This window comes from Amblyraja radiata, chromosome 11, assembly GCF_010909765.2.
Source record: "Amblyraja radiata isolate CabotCenter1 chromosome 11, sAmbRad1.1.pri, whole genome shotgun sequence".
NCBI lineage: Eukaryota > Metazoa > Chordata > Chondrichthyes > Rajiformes > Rajidae > Amblyraja > Amblyraja radiata.
This window is the reverse complement of record NC_045966.1, coordinates 619,415-641,003: the sequence shown is the minus strand read 5'-3', so window position 1 is coordinate 641,003 and position 21,589 is coordinate 619,415. Positions and strand designations below refer to the sequence as shown.

Genomic DNA, 21,589 nt, shown 5'->3' with positions numbered 1-21,589 from the left:
AATAATCTGCTTGGGTGTGGTGCCAGATGTGGGATTTAAAAATGTTGTAACATGTTCCTGCTGTTTAAAAACAAGCTTAAAAACATCTGACTTTCTTGGGAATTAAAAACTGATCCTTCCTCTCTATGCAGGAATTTGTCTATTTTGAAAACATTTTTAGGGGATTTTTTATTTGATAATATTCCTCAAAGGGACCATTCACAAATGGTTTGGTTAATCTCTGACAAAGTATTTCAGACCTGAATCATTAACAACGCTTTCCATCTCGTCTGTCTGGTTCTTGCATTTTCTCTTTTATTTTCAAATTTCCAGCATCTGCATTTATTTTTGGTTTTCTTTCACAAAAAAATGTAAGTTTGCATTCCTAAATTTGTCTCCTTATTCCTGTACGTACCAGATTTTCAAACCTCCCAAAATAAAATTGTATATGAACCTGATGTCAAGGTAATCGGCATGTGTTTTATAAACACATTCAGATGCAGGTTCACTGAATTTAGTGTTTGGTGACTATTGTACCGTTTCAAAAGTTTTACAGGTATTCTGTTTCTAAGTGATAGTATAACTAGCGACATTACTAATTTAATTGAATGTTGGTGATAATTGGCAAACATTAACGTAACTATTTATAGTAGGATGAAACTGCCCTCTTAGATCTTGTGTTTCCTTGGATAGGTTATGTGGACGTTCATCTCGAAAGTACATAAAGATTTTCAAACCTCTCCTAGTGGTTGTGATAAGGGGCATTCACAAATGGCAAATATGAAAGCTTTCACTTAAAGCAATTACACTGTTAACCAACCCTTATAGTAGAGAAAGGACATTGTTGCTTTTGCTAATGCATTTTATAATTTGCTAGTTCAACATTTCATTTTCCTTTTTTCCCAGAAAACAGTAATTCTTTGAGATCTGTGCTGAGCCAAAATCAAGACTCTAAGCCTCCATTAGCTCTGGATTCATTTAATGCTTTGTCCAAGCCTCCCTCCATTTTAGAACCCTTCAGCAGTCTTTTATCTGGAGGCCCTTCGAGCACCAAGAGTGAAGGGTCAAGCCTTAGGGATCTTCTAAATTCTGCCCCAGGAAACTTACAACGGTGCGCTGCTGAGACCAACCTTCCATTTCCATCCGTCTTCACATCTGTCGCAACAGTGAGTATATCTCAGCACAACAGTACGATATTTGAAATTCAAATAATTAAAAATGGTATGATTCAACAACCGGTATTGAAGTTGATCCATACTGTGCCATTTTTAACATTAAAAGCAATATAACAAAAGTTATGCATGCTGTATTGTGTCTAGTCTTGTTATCAAACTTGTACTGTACCCTTATGGTTGATGGACTAGTGATTCACAGGCAAGAATGAATGACCTTTGGTCATTTCAAATTCCAACATGACAGCTAGAGAAGGTAAATAGTAGCCCCCTCTCGGTCATGACTTACCATGGGTGATGCATCCTGGTCGGATGCAAGCCTAGGCCATGTCATATGGAGGACAGACAGGCTGTTGCCCATGCAGCACGTCCCCCCTCTCCACGTTGCTGATCGATCCAAAGGAACAGCAGGGCCGTTACAGTTTGGCACCAGTGCCGTTGCGGGAGCTGCCAGAGCGAGGTTGTAGACAACGACGAACTGCCTTAGGGGCTCCGACTCCGGATTTTCTTGAGCTTTACTCCTGGAGCCTTTTCCATGACTGGATATGGCCACAAGGCAGTGGAGGTTTTAAATCAGAGTTTTCCCTCTCCTAGACGGACTGCCTTCCATCTGCCCAAGACTCGTGGGGGCGGGAGCGTCTACCTTCCTGTGCAGGTCTATAGCACCTGCCCACTGCCTAAATAATAACATTTTTTAAAGTGCTGGGAATAACCATGAAATCCCCCACCATTTTCACTAGTGGGCGAGTCACAACCTAGGGGACATGCTGCAAAATAAGGGGCTGAGGGGGGTAGAAATTTATCTGAGGGTAATATAAGATATTTACGGTTGAGATGGAATAAGGAGTTGAGTGTTTTGGGACATTATATACTGAATGGTGGGACAAGTGTCGGGCATCTGCTGGCCTGTTCCTGCACCTGTTTTTTTTTGTTTGTTTTTTTGATTTAGCTATAGTTTAAAAAGAAAATCTGGTTAACTGGTGTCTTTCAGGAAAGAATGACTGCTATCTCTCCAACCTAATCTATGAGAATTGTAGACAGATATGGTGATTATTAGCAAGTCACTTTGTAAGATTTAAAACCCAACAAGAATAAAACTAAATCACTCTCATTGGATTGTGACGAGGAAAGACTGGCCTATCTCCACTAACCTTGCAAATTGCTCACTTGTGTCTGAGGCTTTTTTTTAAAGAGATACCTGTCCAACAGAGGACTCAACCAGCAGCCTAATGTTCATGCTCTTCATCCAATGTCCCAGACTGCTTTGTCACAACCCATGGGTATCCCTGGCATCCAGACCCTAAGAATCCTCGACATTGATTCCATACGCTATACCCGTGCACTCGTAACATATTCAGATATGGACAGCCTTCCAAACTCCACAGTGAATTCCAGGTAGTGGACATCAATATACATCATCAAAAGAGGATTAGTAGCCTGTTAATTAGTTCCAAGTCCCATCAGTTCTATTCTGCCATAGAAAGGGAAATGAATATCTAAGGATTTGAAGTGTTTTCATTCCTATGTTATGTGTAGAATGGAATAATATAGAACAATAAATTTGGGCTTCCATTTAGAATGCAGAACTATACTATTTTAAATGACTTCTGAGGCTTTTAATTTTTTTTACCCACGCTTTAAAAAAATAATAGACTGAGAAAGGAAAAGGAGGGCTCCCAAATTTCCTGGATCACATAATTGCATCGGTGGTGGAGAACAAAATGTCCACTGACCCATCAAAGCGAAGTGGGAATTCTACAGAGGCCATGAAGGAGACCAAGAAGCAAGGTGTGATGGAAATGAGTGTTCTAGACCCAAACACGCAGCACTGCTGGCTCTGTGATGGTCGCCTTCTCTGCCTACAAGACCCCAGCAACCAAAATAACTGGAAGATCTTCAGGGAGTGCTGGAAGCAGGGTCAGGTACACAATACCTACATTTTGAGTACGTTTCCCGCTGAATGTGTAACAACGGAAAGGGGAGAACTCTCGCTTACAGTTGGGGAGAATGTGGACTAGCATTTATTGTTGCAACACACGAGGAATTTGATTTGCCATACAGTCATACCAATAAAAAGCAACAAAACACACAAAATACATTTTAACATAAACATCCACCACAGTGACTCCTCCACATTCCTCACCGTGATAGAAGGCGAAAAAAAGTTCAATCTCGTACCTTTTTTTTCCCGTGGTCGGGGGCCTTGAGCCTTCAGTTGATGGGACGATCTTGACTCCTGTAGCCGGTGGCGATCAAGCTCCTGCATTGGGAGGGGGGGGGGAGGGTCTCGGCTCCCCCGCGCTTGGCAATCTACCCCGGGTCGGGGCGTGTCGAAATCACCTGCGACTGGCGCTTCCCGATATCAGTCTCTAACCGAGACTGCGAGCTCCTCGATGTTGGAATCTGCAGGCCTCAATTGGAGCGTCGATCCCAGGCAAGGGATTGCCGGCTCTGATCGTTAGTCCACGGCCTTGCTGTGGGGCTCAAAGTCAGTCTCGAGCAAAGCCTTGAGCTCCATGATGTTAGGCCGCAGAGCGACCGGAGATACGATCCAGAAAACAATCGCATCTCCGGCAAGGTAAGAGAGTGAAAAAAAAGTTTCCCCCGACCCCACATAAAACAAACCAGAGAACCTTAACACAAACTTTTAAAACACACTAAAAGTAACACTAAAGAAGAAAAAACAGACAGACAGTTGGCGAGGCTGCCATCGCTGACGGCGCCACCTGGTGGATCTATAGATGGATACGGATCTACATCCTATGGATGCACATTGGGCCATCCCCTGCAAATAGAATAAGTATCTAAACTTTGAGTCAATTTCAGTTCCATTTTCACCTTTATATAATTTGCTGTGGGATCATTGCTCATTTTTTTACATTCCTGTCAGAATACCATGAAATATACAATTTTAGCAATTAATCTCACTGCATCCCAGAATTCTCAATGAATTTAGTTATTTTCAACGTTTTAAACTCATGGCAGTCTGTAGAGTATGTAGATTAATTTACCTGGCTTGTGTAGTAAAAAACTGCAGGTGCTGGTTTGAACCGAAGATAGACACAGAAACTCCAGCTTGTGGAGTAACTCGGTGGATCAGACATCATCTGTGGAGAAAAGGAATAGGCGGTGTTTGGAGTGGAAATCCTTCTTTGACAATTCTCTGTATGACAACCTCTTATTATCAAGTGTATCATGTTGAGTTTTACACCCATTGTTTGCTTTTGCATTAATATGGCGTTGGGGTGGCACGGTGGCGCAGCAGTTGAGTTGCTGCCTTACAGTACCAGAGACCCGTGTTCGATCCTGACTACGGGTGCTGTCTGTATGGAGTGTATGTTCTCCCTGTGACCGCGTGGGTTTTCTGCATGTGCTCCAGTTTCTGTTGGCCGAAGGGCCTATTTCCACGCTGCATTTCTAAACTAAATTAAACGAACATTTTTAAGTTTAAATGCCTGAAAAGGGATTATTTTTGTTTTCTACGCTTTGTATTCAAAGTGTACTGTGCCATTTGTTTATATCAAAAGCCTTGCTTTTTCATTTTGGACTCTTAAATAGCCAAAAAGAGTATGAAAAAATATATAATGGAAGCTTCAGATGGTTTCATAATTGTGGAGGAATTTCAAACTGCTAGCATGGATTTTTGTTTGGTACTAACTGTTCTTGGGCAATAATTTACTTAGCATTGTTTAGAAAGATCGAAGTGAATTAATGAGGACTGTGAATTCTCAGTAAACCATTCTCCGACGTTATGTTCTTCTCAGCCGGTGTTAGTATCTGGTGTACATAAGAAGCTTAACGCAGCCCTCTGGAAACCTGAAGCTTTCAGCAAGGAGTTTGGAGACCAAGAAGTTGATCTAGTCAACTGCAGAAACTGTGCGATCATCTCTGATGTTAAAGTTCGCGACTTTTGGGATGGTTTTGAGATTATTGCAAGTAAGTACAGAAATTACTTTGCAAAGATAAATTATTTCATAAAAAGTGCAAGTTACGATAAGGGAAATGGAATTTTGATTGATTATATGTCAAATAATCATATATCTATATATACTTTTAAAACTGTGTGTGTGTGTGTCATTTCGCCTTTGAAACGCATCTCTTCTAAAACCAGACGCCGAAACGGGGAAATTTGTACATATTTCAGTAGAGATTTTCCTTGTGATTTTAGAAATCCACTCCTCTGTAAATTTGGTCAATTATTTCCCTGACTTATTTATTAAAATTGTTGACCAATCTGACCTTTTTTTTAATCTGACCGCTGCCCAGCTGTGAAATTTTTACATATTCTGGTAGAAATTTTCCTTATGATTTCAAAAATCCACTCCTGTAGATTTGGTTGATTATTACACGAGTTATTTGCTAAAATTTATCACCAAACTAACATTTAAAAAAAATATAACGGCTGCCCAGCTGCTGACCTCACAATGCATTTGCTCGTGGCCCCGCCCTACCGCTCTGGATTAATGCAGCTGCTGTCAACGCACATGTGCAGTTTTCCACAAGTTACGTTACCCCCCACCCCCCCTTCTTCAAAAGGCGCAGAAAGAACGAGAAACATCTGCAGGGCCCGAGGTCACCGGCGCTCATGCGTTGAAGAGCTTTCTTCTCGCGGCCGGCGCAGCTTGTGAAGCCACGCCCCTCCCACGCCTGCTCACTGCAGCTGCAGGCTTCCAGAGAGTCAGGCCGGTTCTATCTCTCTCCACTTTTCGCAGCCCACTCACTCGCCCGGCTCCCCTCCACCTCCTCCCCTCCCCTCTTCTCTCTCCCTCTCTCCCCTCTCCTCTCTACCCATCACAGGGGATGACCTCCTCTCCGTCACCCTGGCCCGATCGTCTGTAACACTGATCGTCCGCAGCTCTCTATATGATCTTTGGTCCTCAGATCGTTCCGGGCCCGCTCGGGCCTCCGCGAGCTGCCGCCCCACCCCACTTCCCCCCTCTCTCCCCCCCTCTCTCTACCCCCCTCTCTCTCCCCCCCTCTCTCTCCCCCGTCTTTCTCTTTCTCCCCCTCTCTCTCTCTCCCCCTCTCTCTCTCTCCCCCCTCTCTCTCTCTCCCCCTCTCTCTCCCTCCCCCCTATCTCTCTCTCTCTCCCCCCTATCTCTCTCTCTCCCCCCTCTCTCTCTCTCTCTCTCTCCCCCCTCTCTCTCCCCCCCCTCTCTCTCTCTCCCCCTCTCTCTCTCTCTCTCCCCCCCTCTCTCTCTCTCCCCCCCTCTCTCTCTCTCCCCCTCTCTCTCTCTCCCCCTCTCTCTCTCTCCCCCACTCTCTCCCCCCCCTCTCTCCCCCCCTCTCTCTCCCCCCCCATCTCTCCCCCCCTCCATCTCTCTCTCCCCCTCCATCTCTCTCTCCCCCCATCTCTCTCTCTCCCCCTCTCTCCCTCTCTCCCCCCCCCCCTCCCCCCCCCCTCTCCCCCTCTCTCCCCCCCCCCCTCCCTCTCTCTCTCCCCCCCTCTCTCTCTCCCCCCCCTCTCTCTCTCACCCACCCTCCCTCCCCTCCACCCTCCTCTCTCTCTGTCTCTGCTCCTCTCTCTCTGCCCTCGCTCTCTAGACGCGCCTGCGAGTTCGAGGCTATGCGTCAGTGGATAGGGCGGTTATGGGGTAAAAGGAGCAAATTAATAATATTAATATAATATCAAGGGGGGTAGTTAGCGTGTGTGCGGAGGGGTAGTTAGTGTGTTTGTGGGGGTGGTTAGTGTGTGTGACGCCGCATGCCGCCGCCCCCAACCCCCCTCCCCCCCGCGTTAGGGGAACAGACCCAATGGGTCTGCACTTGGTCTAATACTTGGTAAAAATTTGTAAGTGTGTGTGTGTTACTTCGCCTTTGAATCACTCCTCGAAAACCAGGCGCCGAAAAAGGGAAATTTTTACATATTTCAGTAGAGGTACCTTATGATTTCAAAAATCCACCTCTGTAAATTTGGTTAATTATTTCCCGAGTTTTTTTACTAGAATTATTCACCAATCTGACTTTTTTCCCCCAAATATAACCGCTGGCCAACTGCTGACGTCACAATAACGGTGACATTTTTACATATTCTGGTAGAAATTTACCGTATGATTTCAAAAATCCACGCCTCTGTAAATTTGGTTAATAATTTCCTGAGTTTTTTACTGGAATTGATCACCAAACGGACATTTTTTCAAATAAAACCGCTGGCCAGCTGCTGATGTCACAATGCCTTTGCTCGTGGCGCATCTGGCTCGTGGCCTCGCCCCCCCACCCCCCCCCCCCCGGACTCTGGATTAAAGCAGCTACTGTCAACGCAGAAGCGCACTGTTTTCCACGAGTTACGACACCACCGTCCCCCCACCCCTCGTTCTTCAAAAGGCGCAGAAAGAACGAGCAAGTTCTGCAGATCCCGACGTCACCAGCGCTCACCGGCTTGCTTTTGTGAAGTCACGCCCCTACCCCACCCCTTCCCTTCCAATGCTAACCGCATGCGCTGCCAGTCGCGCTGCTCGCAAGGCCTTTGGAGAAAAAAAATCACGCTGTCTTGCTTGCGTCGCGCCTGCGGGTTGGGGGCTATGCGTGAGTGGATAGGTCCGGGGATGTGGTAAAAAGAGTGAATTAATAATATTAATATAATATCAATGGGGGTGCTTTGTGTGTGTGTGGGTTGGTTAGTGTGTGTGGGTGGTTAGTGTGTGTGTGTGTGTGGGTGGTTAGTGTGTGTGTGTGGGGGGGGTGCGTTGTGGGGGGGGGGGTGGTTAGTGTGTGTGTGTGAGGCCGCAGGCCGCCCCCTCCCCCCACAACCGTTGGGTCCCGTCCCCTCAACGCCCGGTTGCGGGGGGAGAGGGTGGGGCTGCAACATCACACACACTAACCCCCCCCCCCCCACTACACGGGGGGGGAAGAAGGGCGGGGGGGGTAGAGGTGAGGGAGAGAGGAGGGGGGGAGGGAGGGAGGAGGGGGAGGAAATAATGAATCAAATTTACAGATGAGGGAATTTTTGAAATCATGAGGTCAATCTCTACCGGAATATGTAAAAATGTCATTGTTACGCGTCGGCTTTTTGAGATGTGAATCAAAGAAAAAGTTCAAGTTTGAAAGCAAGATTTCGCACAAGCAAACATCCAGAGTTTTATAAGTTACTAGACCAAGGGGGGCCCGATGGGTCCCGTCCCCTCAACGCACTGGTCTAGTTATTATTAATGATTGAAGATGCCATTCAAGAAATTGCAAGGAAAATAATTATTAAAGCAGGGGCAGGAGTTTATTGAAATCAACAAACAAAGCTCACAGAACTGAAATACATAATTGCATTAGAGTGTGACATCCGTCAAACACATATTTTCTATCTATAAATATAAATCAATAATTAAAGGCAATGTTAATAGGTAACCGTTAAAGGAGGATCCCAGCTACTTTGGTAACTGGGTCCCTGGAAACCTGGATACTTAATATGTAACCGTTAAACAAAGTCTGTACTGGTTTGGATTATGATATGCAGATGCCTCTAATAAAAAATTATTTTTAAAAAAAGCACAGGAAATAGAGAAGGACATCACACAGTGCCCTCCATAATGTTTGGGACAAAGACCCATCATGTATTTATTTGCCTCTGTATTCCTCAATTTGAGATTTGTAATAGAAAAATCACGTGTGGTTAACGTGCACATTGTCAGATTTTATTAAAGGCCATTTCTATACATTTTGGTTTCACCATGTAGAAATTACAGCTGTGTTTATACAGAGTCCCCCCATTTCAGGGCACCATAATGTTTGGGACACGTGAATTCACAGGTGTTTGGAATTGCTCAGGTGTGTTTAATTACCTCCTTAATGCAGGTACAACAGAGCTCTCAGCACTTAGTCTTTCCTCCAGTCTTTCCATCACCTTTGGAAACTTCTATAGCTATTTATCAACATGACCAAAGTTGTGGCAATGAAAGTCAAAGAAGCCATTATGAGACTGAGAAAGAAGAATAAAACTGTTTGAGACATCAGCCAAACCTTAGGCTTACCAAAATCAACTGTTTCGAACATCATTAAGATGAAAGAGAGCACTGGATGCAAAGGATATGCAACAAAATACTAAACATGACTACTTTCATTTACATGACATTGCTGTGTTCCAAACATTATGGTACAGGTGCACAGCCTTTTATCCGAAGATCCAAATAACGAAAACCTCCGAATAGCGGCCATTTTTTCGGTCCTTGAAGAAAGGTCCTTGAAAACGTTCACCGAGGGCGGCCCGCAGAGGTGACAGCGGAACCTCCGGTCGATCCTCGAAGAAAGGGGAACTAAATCCCCATTCATAAAAGAGAAGGTGAGGGTATATTGCGCGGGAGGGTTAATAATTGACAATATGCTGCTGCCTGCCCGCTGAGTTAAAACGTTCCCACGGTAGACTCACGATACACAGTGTTTCGTGAGTCTTGCGTGGGAACTTTTTAACTCAGCGGGGCAGGCAGCAGCAGATTGTCGCTCCCTTCAGTTTCACCTCACCTACATCCCTCTGCTTCCCGGCCATGTGTGTGACCCCTTCCCTCCCCTCTCCAGCTCCCCGCCCATTGCACCGGCGCGGGGGCTTTGCAGCAGGACCGTGCCAGTCACCGGAGACGTCAGGACCAACGGGACACCGACCCCCAGGCCCACTGCAAGCACGGAGATCCCAGAGACCCACAGCCAGCAGCAGCCCAGCCCCGTTCCAACTCCAGAGGAAAACTGCAAACTGGCCGGAGACGTCAGGACCACCAGAAGCCGTTCCCCGAGCTGCGCCCCCTCATCGGGACACCGACCCCCAGGCCCACTGCAAGCACGGAGATCCCAGACACCCACAGCCAACAGCAGCCCAGCCCAGCTCCAACTACAGAGGAACCTGGGTTGCGGATGACGGGGCGCAGCTCGGGGCGTCGTAGGGGCCCATCGGGGAGCGGGTTCCTGTTGGTCCTGACGTCTCCGGCCACCTGCCATCCTCCGGGAACTGTACCGCCCTTGCAGGAGAGTGGGGTTGTTTGCAGTTGCAGAGGGAGGGGGCAAGGGCGGTACAGTTTCCAGTCTCAGCTCCAGTCCAGGGGGGTGGCCGGAGACGTCAGGACCAACGGGACACCGACCCCCAGGCCCACTGCAAGCACGGAGATCCCAGAGACCCACAGCCAGCAGCAACTCCAGCCCAGCCCCGCTCCAACTCCAGAGGAACACGTAGGGGCAGAAGCTGATGGTGTGCAAAGTACGTCTTGTTCTTGGGGTGGCGGATGAGGGGGCGCAGCTCGGGCTGTGGGCAAACTGCCACTTGTCGCCGTAGCGGCCCATCGGGGAGCGGATTCCTCTGGAGTTGGAGGGGGAGGTGGGTATTGTGCTGTTTGATCGCCCCCTGCTATCCCAGGGACAGGGAGACACAGTGGCTTTTTAGACTGGTGGGCAATCACTTCCAAAGTTCTGCCCACACAGTCAGTACACCTCTCCTACACTGCATTTCATACAAACATTTATTCTGCAAGAAAAAACTACATTGAAGACTCAAACTCGCGACCGAGTTTACTGCCGGGATCAAGGTGCAAACTCGCGACCTTGCGGATATGAGCCGAGCACTCTACCACTGAGTCAGCCATTAAAATCTACGCTAAAAAAATTCCATTCCGAAGACCGACAAATTCTGAATTACGAAAAGTGTCTGGTCCCAAGGCTTTCGGATAAAAGGTTGTGCACCTGTACCCTGAAATGGGGGGGGACTATGTATAAACACTGCTGTAATTTCTACATGGTGAAACCAAAATGTATAAAATGGTCTTATAAGGCTCGGTGCTGGGACCGCAGCTATTTACAGTATACATTAATGATTTAGATGAAGGAATTAAAAGTAGCATTAGCAAATTTACAGATGACACAGCTGGGTGGCAGGGTGAACTGTGAGGAGGATGCTATGAGGATGCAGGGCGACTTGGACAGGTTGCGTGAGTGGGCAGATACATGGCAGATGAAGTTTAATGTGGATATATGTGAGGTTATCCACTTTGGTGGCAAAAACAGTAAGGCTGATTATTATCTGAATGGCGTCAAGTTGGGAAAAGGGGAAGTACAACGAGATCTGGGGGTCCTTGTTCAGTCAATGAAATTAAGTATGCAGGTACAGCAGGCCAATGGCATGTTGGCCTTTATAACAAGAGGAGTTGAGTATAGGAGCAAAGAGGTCCTTCTGCAGTTGTACAGGGCCCTAGTGAGACCACACCTGGAGTATTGTGTGCAGTTTTGGTCTCCAAATTTGACGTTCTTGTTATTGAGGGAGTACAGCGTAGGTTTCCGAGGTTAATTCCCAGGATGGCAGGACTGTCATATGTTGATAGAATGGAGCGCCTGGGCTATTATTATTATTAATGTTTAGTGTTTTCTGAGTCATTCGTAACTGTCACAGTATGTCATGTTGTTACTTGTGGGCGGAGCGCCATGGCAAATTCCTTGTATGTGAATACTTGGCCAATTTACTTACACTCTGGAATTTAGGATGAGATGGGATCTTATTGAAACATATAAGATTATTAAGGAATTGGACACGCTAGAGGCAGGAAACATGTTCCCGATGTTGGGAGGGGCCACAGTTTAAGAATAAGGGGCAAGCCATTTAGAACAGAGATGTGGAAACACTTTTTCACAGTTGTGAATATGTGGAATTCTCTGCCTCAGAAGGCAGTGGAGGCCAATTCTCTGGAGGCTTTCAAGAAAGAGTTAGATGGATTTCTTAAAGATAGCGGAGTCAAGGGACATGGGAAGAAGGCAGGAACGGGGTACTGATTGTGGATGATCAGCCATGATCACAGTGAATGGCGGTGCTGGCTCGAAGGGCCGAATTGCCTACTCCTGCACCTATTGTCTATTAAAATCTGACAATGCGCACTTTAACCACATGTAATTTTTTTCTATTACAAATCTCAAATTGTGGAGTACAGAGGCAAATGCAAATAAATAAATAAATGATGGGTCTTTGTCCCAAACGTTATAGAGGGTACTGTAGATGGCCTCATTTATATTCTAACGATCTCTTGATTTAGAAGCTACTCTTAGGACAAATTAGAAAATTACCCTGATATCCACTAGTTATGAAAATTAAGAGTCTAAGCGTGGGCTTCTTGGGGCTCCGATAGCACCCGATGGTATTGCAATCTCAGTCACCAAGGGCAACGTCAGAAGATCCTACAGGAGTGTGAACCCTCGGAAAACATCATGGCCTGATGGTGTACCTGGCTGTGTTCTCCAAACCTGCATGGACCAACTGGCTACAGGTTTTGAGGACATCTCACCCTTTCATTACAGATGTCTGGGGTTCCCACCTGATTTAAAAGGGCATAATTAATATCGTTGCCCAAGATGAATAAGGGGACATGCCTCAATGATCACCAATTTTGCCATTCTCCTTACTGCAAATGAATGTTGACTTCTGGAGACAAGTCTGCACGGATATCCAGATCCCTTTCTACATCTACATTTTACAAATCTAATTTCAGTTAATTATTTTTGTACTAGGGAGAACAGCCTCATGTTTTTCATCATTGCGTTCCATCTGCCATGTTATTGCGCACACTAAGCATTAATACTGCATCTAAGATATTTTCACATTGCGCTGTGTGGTTAACAAACTTGGACACATTATATAGAATATTTTACCCATTGAGGCAATCTTAATTCTTCTCATTTTACTGATTTTGTTTCTGCAGAACGTTTAAAGTCTGAGGAAGGGCATCCGATGGTTTTAAAACTCAAAGACTGGCCTCCCGGTGAAGATTTTAGGGATATGATGCCAACCAGGTAATAGCTTTTTAATTTAGCGTCAACATCCGGATGGTAAATATGAGACATTAGCCTCTCACTGCTTGGTTTACAGGTTTGACGACTTGATGAACAACCTTCCTCTACCTGAATACACAAAGAGAGATGGGAGATTAAATCTGGCATCAAGGCTCCCAAATTATTTTGTGCGACCTGACCTCGGACCAAAGATGTACAATGCTTATGGTAAGTATTGCACATTGCATTAATATGTTCTGTAGGTTTAGGATAAGACTTGATATTTTGCTTCGTGCCATTCGTATAAAAATGGCCTTTATTAAAATCTGACAATGTGCACTTTCACCACATGTGATTTTTTTCCTATTACAAATCTCAAATTGTGGAGTACAGAGGCAAATAAATAAATGATGGGTCTTTGTCCCAAACATTATGGAGGGCACTGTATTTCATCTTTTTTCCCTGTATTGCCTTTTTAGATATCTTCTGTTGTTCTTTAAACGCTACCCAATCCTCTGGCTTTCCACTAATCTTTGCTATGTTATATGCCTGCTCTTAGTTTTAGACTGCCCTTGACTTCCCTTGTCAGCCACAGTAGCCTCACACTCCCCCTGAACTTTTCTTCCTCTTTGGAATGAAAATATCCTGCATCTTCCGAATTATTCCCAGAAATTCTTGCCATTGCTGTTCCACCGTCATTCCTGCTAGGGGTACCTTTCCAGTCAACTTTTGCCAGCTCCTCTCTCATGCCTCTAGTCCCCTTTGCTCAGCTGTAATACCGACACATACGATTTCACCTTCTCCCTCTCAAATTGCAGGTTAAATCTTACCATATTGTGGTTGCTATGTCCTCGTGTTTTCCTTTACCTTGAATTCCCTTATTAAATCCCGTTTAGTGCACATCACTAAATCCAGAATTGCCTTTTCTCTGGTAGGCTCCACTTTTTTTCCTCTTGTTTATGTACTATGTTTACATATTCTGTTGTAAGAATTTCAACAAGAATCTGGGACATATGAAAATAAAACATTCTTGACTTTTGACAAGCTGCTCTAAGAATCCATCTTGGAGGCATTCTACAAATTCCCTTTCTTGGGGTCCATTCCCAACCTGATTTTCCCAGTCTACCTGCATATTGAATCTCCCGTGACCAATGTAGCATTACCTTTCTTGCATGCCGATTGTATCTCCTGATGTAACTTGTACCCTATAGCCTGACTACTGTTTGAGGGTCTGTAAATAACTCCCATTAGAGTCTTTTTACCCTTATAATTTCTCAGCTCTTCCTGCTGACTGGATAGCACGCAACACACGCTTTTCTTTGTACCTCGGTACATGTGACAATAAACTAAACTAAATTTGGATAAACCTCCAGAATGTTACTTTGTTACTGGTTTCAAATAAAACTTTCTATTTATCAGGTCTTTGAACATGTATTTTAATGATTCCATGTGGTATTCAAAATAAAGTATTTTCTTCAGGGTTAATAACAACAGAAGATCGAAAGGTTGGAACAACAAATCTCCATCTAGATGTGTCTGATGCAGTTAACGTGATGGTTTATGTTGGTATACCAATAGGGGAGAGCAACCATGAAGAGGGTAAGTTTACTCACTGTAAAATGTAGGTTTCAGTGTTAAGTAATTCATTCTGGTTCTGTCATTATTTCACTTCAATATGAATCATTTTTATACAATTGAGAAATGATGCCTTCTATTATCTAATATTTCTACTGATTGCACAGCCATATAACAGCTGATAGTCCTTTGAATTAACAGTTCCCCTTGGTTTCCGTGGTGAAATTGAGCAGTGTTATTATGTGGAAGATCTAAAAAGTGTCATGATCAGAGGGTGTACCTACGTACAAATATCAGTGGAATAATTCCCTTTTATCCGACAGAGATTATCCGATATTCAGGAGCAGTGAGGGAAAAAGAAAGTCCATGAAAATAGAAAAAGGATGAATAAAACATGAGGACAGAAAGATAAACAAGATTGAATTTCATGCCCAAGATTTATTCAATTTGGACCCATGGAATTTGTTGCAAATTGAAAATGCAACTTTTTCCAGACACTGTGTTTTCTGTGTTCCTTCCAGAGGACTTCCGTTGACCCAAATAAGGTCTTGTATTGTCCTTTTGAAAAATAGGGATTTTTGGGAGGCGGGTTATGACCATTTAGCCGAATACCCTGCTGCTTCTTATTAATCTCAGTCCCATCTCCAAGCCTTTTCATCAAATCCCATCTCTTCTTTCCACCAACAACCTATTTAGTTGTTGCTTAATCTGTTCTGTAGCCTTCTCTGGTAACTTTTCCTACGTTTATTATATTCTTTGTCTTGCTGATAAAAGCTTTCTTTGATTCTTAAATTGCTATTAACTGACATGCTCCCATCTATTTATGTTAAGAATCTTGAATTATTACAGTAACTTTTATAATAATTACAGATGAAGTAATATTCCTTTTTTTTTAACTGAGTTCAAATAGAAAATAATTGTTAGAATAATTTTGAAGTCAAATGTAGGTCCCTTACAGTCAGCGACAGGTGAATTTATAATGGGGAAACAAGGGAATGACAGAACAGATAAACAAGTACTTTGGTTCTGTCTTCACTAAGGAAGACACAATCTCCCCAAAATACTAGGGGACCGAGGATCTAGTGGGAGGAAGGAACTGAAGGGAATGCACATTATTCAGGAAATGATGTTAGGTAAACTGTCAGGACTGAAGGCAGATAAATTCCCAGGGCCTGATAGTCTGCATCCCAGAGTACTCAAGGAGGTGACTCTAGAAATCGTGGATGCATTGGTGATCATTTTCCAAATGTGTTCTCGACTCTGGATCAGTTCCTGTGGACTGGAGTGTAGCAAATGTAACTCCACTTTTTAAGAAAGGAGGGAAAGAGAAACCTGGGAATTATAGACGTTAGCCTTACATCGGTAGTGGGAAAGATGCTTGAGTCAATTATTAAGGATGTAATAGCAGCGCATTTTGAAGGCAGTGACAGGATCGGTCAAAGTCAGCGGATATATGAAAGGGAAATCATGCTTGACTGATCTTCTGGAATTTTTTGAGTATGTAACAAGTAGAATGGATACGGTAGAACCAGTGGATGTGGTGTATCTGTACTTTCAAAAGGCCTTTGACAAGGTCCCACACAAGAGATTAGTGTGCAACATGGTATTGGGGGTAGGGTATTGACATGGATAAAGAACTGGTTGGCAGATAGGAAGCAAAGACTAGGGATTAACGGGTCCTTTTCAGAATGGCAGGCAGTGACTAGTGGGGTGCTGCAAGGCTCGGTGCCGGGACCCCAGTTATTTACAATATATATTAACAATTTAGATGAGGGAATTAAATGTAGGCAGTGGAGGCCAATTCACTGGATGTTTACAAGAGGGAGTTAGATTTAGCTCTTAGAGGTAAAGGAATCAAGGGATATGGGGAAAAAGCAGGAACGGGGTACTGATTTTAGATGATCAGCCATGATCATATTGAATGGTGGTGCTGGCTTGAAGATCCAAATGGTCTACTCCTGCACCTATTTTTTTTTCTTCTATATTTCTATCTAATGCTGTTATTCAGCAGTCTCCTTCATCTCAGTTAAACGATTGATAAACTTTTTTGGCATTCATACAATCATTAGGAATACATTATTTTTTCTATTTCAGTTTAATGAAGACCAAAGCCACCGTCTAGTCCCTCTCACAATTTCTGGTCCCTTGGCACCAGTTCCATTTCTCACCTTAACAGCTGTTGGGCCAATCTTGATGCCATTTTGGCATTGAGTTGGACAACATTAACAGCTGCAATATTAAGACTGTGCATTTATAGTCCTGCAACAGTGAAGCAAGCCCTTTCACCTATCCATGATGACCATTAAGTGCCCATATATACTAATCCCAATTACTAATGCTTAGTCTGTAGCTTACAATGGCCTTGATAGCCTTTCCTACTCTTTCCCCTGAACTCATGCTGAGGAAAACATTTTGCATGTGTTGTTACTCCTATTATCGGCCGGCTGCCTATCTTCCACACTTCATAAATTTAAAGGCATCTTTAATTCTGTCATTCATGTGCTAACCTGTGCTAAGTTCTGTTTACCCATCACATTGATTATTGGATTACATTTGCCTCCTGTTCCATTAATGCCTCAATTTTGAAATTCTTCTCCTAATTTTTAGATTCCTCCATTGGCTCAGTCCAGTAATCATCTCCTGTCCTGCAATTCTGACCACTTTAATGGTCCTGATTTAATTGGTGCCATGTTTTCAGTTGGGCCTTGGACTTTGCAATTTCTTTCTCTAACTGCATTCTCCTACATCATCCACCTACAACAGAACGGGTTTACGATGCTGATTAAAATCAGCTTTTAGTTTTTTGCCAAACAAAGTTCAGCAGCTATAGGATGCATTGAAACTTTTACATAAACGCTGCATGTATGCAAGTTACTGATTGAAGCCCTCTGATGCTGATAATCCAAAAATATGGACAGGAATAGTAGAAAATAATTTAGCATGTTTGATATTCTGAGTTTTAATTAGAAAAATATTGATTAAGCTAATTGGCAAACATTTTTAGAAAGTTTTGACTTTGGTGTTGATGTGACTTGGCAAAATTGGACCTTTATGAAATCTTTTGTAGTTGCACTTTTTAGAATTGCAGAAAATGTGAATGATCTGTGCCACTGCCCCTCATCAGTAGTTCCGCCAAACCCAACTCACTGCAACAATGAAGTCGCATCTTTTGTAAAAATAAAACGTAATTTGGAATATGAGAATCTGAAAATATTTGGTGTCAGTTGAAGATTTTGCTGCAATTTCTTGATGTAGTGATGTGGTACTTTGAAAGAAAAACACTTGTTTTCTCATCATTATCACAATCAGGGCCACTGATGCCCTTTTTAATAAATGGATTTCGAGGTTACTTGTCAAAGCAATAAAAATGCTTCATTTTGAATTAAAACAATATGGCATACTGAAAATCAATGGCTCTGATATTTGAGATTGTAGAACTTTGTTTTATTTTTAATCCATTGTGATTGTGGGCTGTCTATTAAGTTGGGATGATTTTTATTTTTGGTTTTGTGTTTCTGCAATGCATTTATTCATCTGAGGGAATAGAGCATCTAAATTGAAGATTTAGTATTGGGAAAGTATTAATTTTGATAAATTATAGGGTGTGATGTCAAGGCAGGGTGGAATTAGTTGGATGTAAACATGCGCCTGTATAATAAGCTGATGCTGAAAGTCTAACACAAGAATATTCACTATTTAGTGAGGTGCTACCTGTAGCACTGCATCAGTGTATTCCTGTTAAATATCAGGGAAATTTGCAAAGGGAAGGATTGGAAATTTGTCCAAAATTATTTAACTAAATGATCTTCAATCAAATTAATTGGTTAGGAAGATCTTATTAATCAAGCCTAAATTAGATATGGGCCTGTCATTTTTTGTTAAAGGATGGAGTTTCTCTAGATAATTGATTTCATTCCTTTAGTCACATGATGAATTTTCTCCTTCACAGATACAGATAACAGTGGAGTAGCAGGTCTGTCTATTTTCATTTCTTTTCATAGAAATACTTCTCATTTATTTTCTCCATTGCTAGCAAGATCAGGTGGTGGTGGCACATTTCCAAATTTACCAGGAAACACTTGGATTGCTGTGGGTGAAACTAATAACAGCCAGTCTCTGATATTTAACAATGTCTACATCTAGAGAAAAAGAGAGTTGGTGTATTTATTTAAGCCTTTCTGTGCTCGGACAAATTAGGTCAGGATACCCTTTACTACCATCTTGTATGTTTGTTGGTACTGTTGTTTCATCACTCCTGCTCTGTTGCAAATCAGCAAACAATTATTTGGACTTTCTGCTGCAATTTGTTTTTATCAAGGCATGTAGAAAGGTTCAAATTTACAGCTTGGGCCAATTTCCCATTCTGATTTTATTCACATTTTGTTCTGCCACATTTCTAGCTTGGAATTAGGAAGCCCTTTAAACCTGGGTCTCCATTTATCTGTTAACCAGGGTTGATCACTTTTAACATTTCTCAAAAGCAAAATATTGTGAATGATAGAGTTTAATAAATTAAAACATTCCCCTGATCGCCCTTCATTCTCCTCCAACTCCTTCCTGTGTTTTTCATTTTAATCTCTCAGTTCCTCAGCAGAGGCCATGTTCTCCAGACCTGACATGTTGAGTTCCTACCTTTGTTATTGGAAAGGAATTGTTCTATCTTTAGAATTCCCAATCTTCCAAGACTACAGCTGCTGACAGCCTTTGCAGAGCTATAGATTTTAAATCGCTGATGTGACATTGTCCTTTGTTTTTCACTCACTCTAGCCTATACCCCTCCGAATCTGCTGCATTTCACTCACTAAGGACCAAGCGTAACACTCTTATCAAATCTGCCAACAAGGACGATGTTCTAGTTTGGTAAACTCCTTTACTTTGCAGAAACTGAGCTGAAACTCATTAATCCTCTGGTTCTTGATGCAGACACTGAACATCTCACCACTAGAAGGACACTGCCCCCATTTTGTGAGATCTTCCATCCACACCACTAACCTCATTGTCCTCCCACCATTCACAATTCATCTGCCAAAGATCAATAAACGAGTCTCCCAACAGGCTAACCACGCCAGCGTACTCTTAAACAAAGAACATCACATCCTGTCTTCACCATTTTTCATCCTTCTTTCACTATTTTCACCAATGCCTTTGATGTTTTTGACAATCCCCCAATTCATTAGTTTACACTTTTCTGATGCGTATTTTCTGGCCCTAACATGCTCATTTGAGTAATCCATTTCTCATCCCTCAACTCTGCGGTCTGGCACCATCTGTGAGCATTGGCCCTCTCCAGTCATTTGGCCCTCTCCTGTCATAAAGACAGTATCATGCAACACAGAAGCAGACCCTTCAGCCCACCACATCAATGCTTTCCTTTATTTTCCATTTACCTGCATTATGACTGCATCCTATGCCTTACCTATTCCAGTGCCTGTCTAAATTTTACTTGCTTTTGATATTCTACCATGGAAGAACATTTTGACTATCGTATCTACCTACACCTCTCATAGTTTTATATACTTCTATCTGGACACCCCTCTGCCTCCTTCACTCTGGGGGAAAACAAGCCCAGTCTACCCAATGTTTCCCCTAACTAATGTCCTGCATGCAAAGCCTGGCAAGCGATAGGTGGATACAATGGGAGATGGGTGGAGTAAATAACAAAGGCTAGAGATGGCAAGGAGCTGATGTGGAGTGAATGGGAGAAGTTAAATGTAAAGCTGTTAGAAGGTACATGCAAGAAGGGGAATAAAAGTGAAGTGGGGAACTCTGAGATGGCAGGGGTGGAAATGAGCACTAGGAAAAGGGGAAAGAAACAGGGCGATGGGAGAAATGTGTGCGCAATATGTGGAGGGGGGAGGGGGGGTGGCGAGGAGAAGGTAGGTTAGTGGGGTATTATTTGAAAATAGAGAATTCAATGTTCATACCGTTGGATTGTAAACGACACAACCAGAATTAGCGGGATGCTGTTGTTCCAAAGTTCTTAATTCCCAACTTTAGTATTATATATCCCAGCCTATGAAGCAAACATGGCATATGCCTTCTTCACCATTCATTTCTATCCATCTTGCCATTTACAGCGAACTGTAGACTTGAATCCAAAGGTTCCTACATTCCTAGTACACTATCATTTACTGTCCTGCTATGAATTAATTTCCCAAAGTGCAGCCCATGTGCCAATGCTCTGCCCAACTTTCCACCTGATCTATATCCTGTAACCTTAGACAACCTCTCTCACTATCCACAAACCCACCAATGTTTGTGTTATTCACAAGCTTGTTAATCGTACCTCCTGCATTCACATCCATGTTGTTAATTTCATAAACAACAAAGGACCCAGCACCAATTCCTGCAGTATAGCACTGATCACCATAATTCCAATCAGAAAGGTGTCCTTCCATCTCACCCCGTTGCTCCTTTCACAAGCCATTTTTGGATCCATTGACCCAACTCGCCTTGAATCTCGTGTGCTCTCATACAGAACTCATAATGGTTTTAGTCCTCGCCTTTGCCCAGTGTCCTCATTCTGTGAATCATTTCCATTACCTCCAGTATAATGGTCCCACTGGACACACTGTTTTCCTGTCTCTTTGCTGCATTCCTATTGCAAGTCCGAGGTTCACTCTTGCATCTCCCCAAATCGCACTGCTATGCTGACATTAATTGCCCACATCTAATTGCCCTCAACTAAAGAAGCAGTTGAGGTTCATCTACTGGTACATTCAGAGTCCAATATCGGCCAGAATATCAGTGGTAGATTTCCTTCCCAAAGAACATTAAGGAAGCAAGAGAGTTTTTCTGACAATCTGGCAATTGCAATATTATTGAGGCTAGATGTTTTTCTTTTCTTTTATTATTGCAGTTTCTTGATTTTGAATTCTCAAGTTGTCACAGAGTGATTCTGGCTCTTGTCTCATGGTGGTTCAGAACTCTGCATGTTGGTCCAGAAACCTAACTACCATGTTACTCTCCCATCTTTTCAGGTGAAGCAGCAGCTTACTTATACTGCTAGTTCAGTACTGGTATTACAGTACTTGTACTACTTGTAATACTACTAGCTCCATTCAATGCTCACAAAGTGGTGGTCTCTTCTTTTGGGGAAATCAGATACAGAAGGGGGAGTGCTTTGCAAGTCAGCAAGGGCC

The 21,589-nt window shown here is 43.2% G+C and overlaps 1 protein-coding gene across 2 annotated transcripts in view; it reads left to right on the top strand.

Annotated features, from left to right (window-relative positions):
- kdm3b (lysine demethylase 3B) overlaps nucleotides 1-21,589 on the top strand; it is a 118,167-nt gene that overhangs the window by 82,593 nt on the left and 13,985 nt on the right. The window contains exons 17-23 of one of the 2 annotated variants that reach the window (XM_033029168.1): nucleotides 886-1,145; nucleotides 2,804-3,073; nucleotides 4,916-5,087; nucleotides 12,803-12,893; nucleotides 12,970-13,100; nucleotides 14,352-14,471; nucleotides 18,397-18,420. In XM_033029168.1, the coding sequence (XP_032885059.1) occupies nucleotides 886-1,145; nucleotides 2,804-3,073; nucleotides 4,916-5,087; nucleotides 12,803-12,893; nucleotides 12,970-13,100; nucleotides 14,352-14,471; nucleotides 18,397-18,420 (1,068 nt within the window). The remainder of the gene's footprint in view (nucleotides 1-885; nucleotides 1,146-2,803; nucleotides 3,074-4,915; nucleotides 5,088-12,802; nucleotides 12,894-12,969; nucleotides 13,101-14,351; nucleotides 14,472-18,396; nucleotides 18,421-21,589) is intronic. The other variant, XM_033029169.1, reaches the window with a different exon arrangement.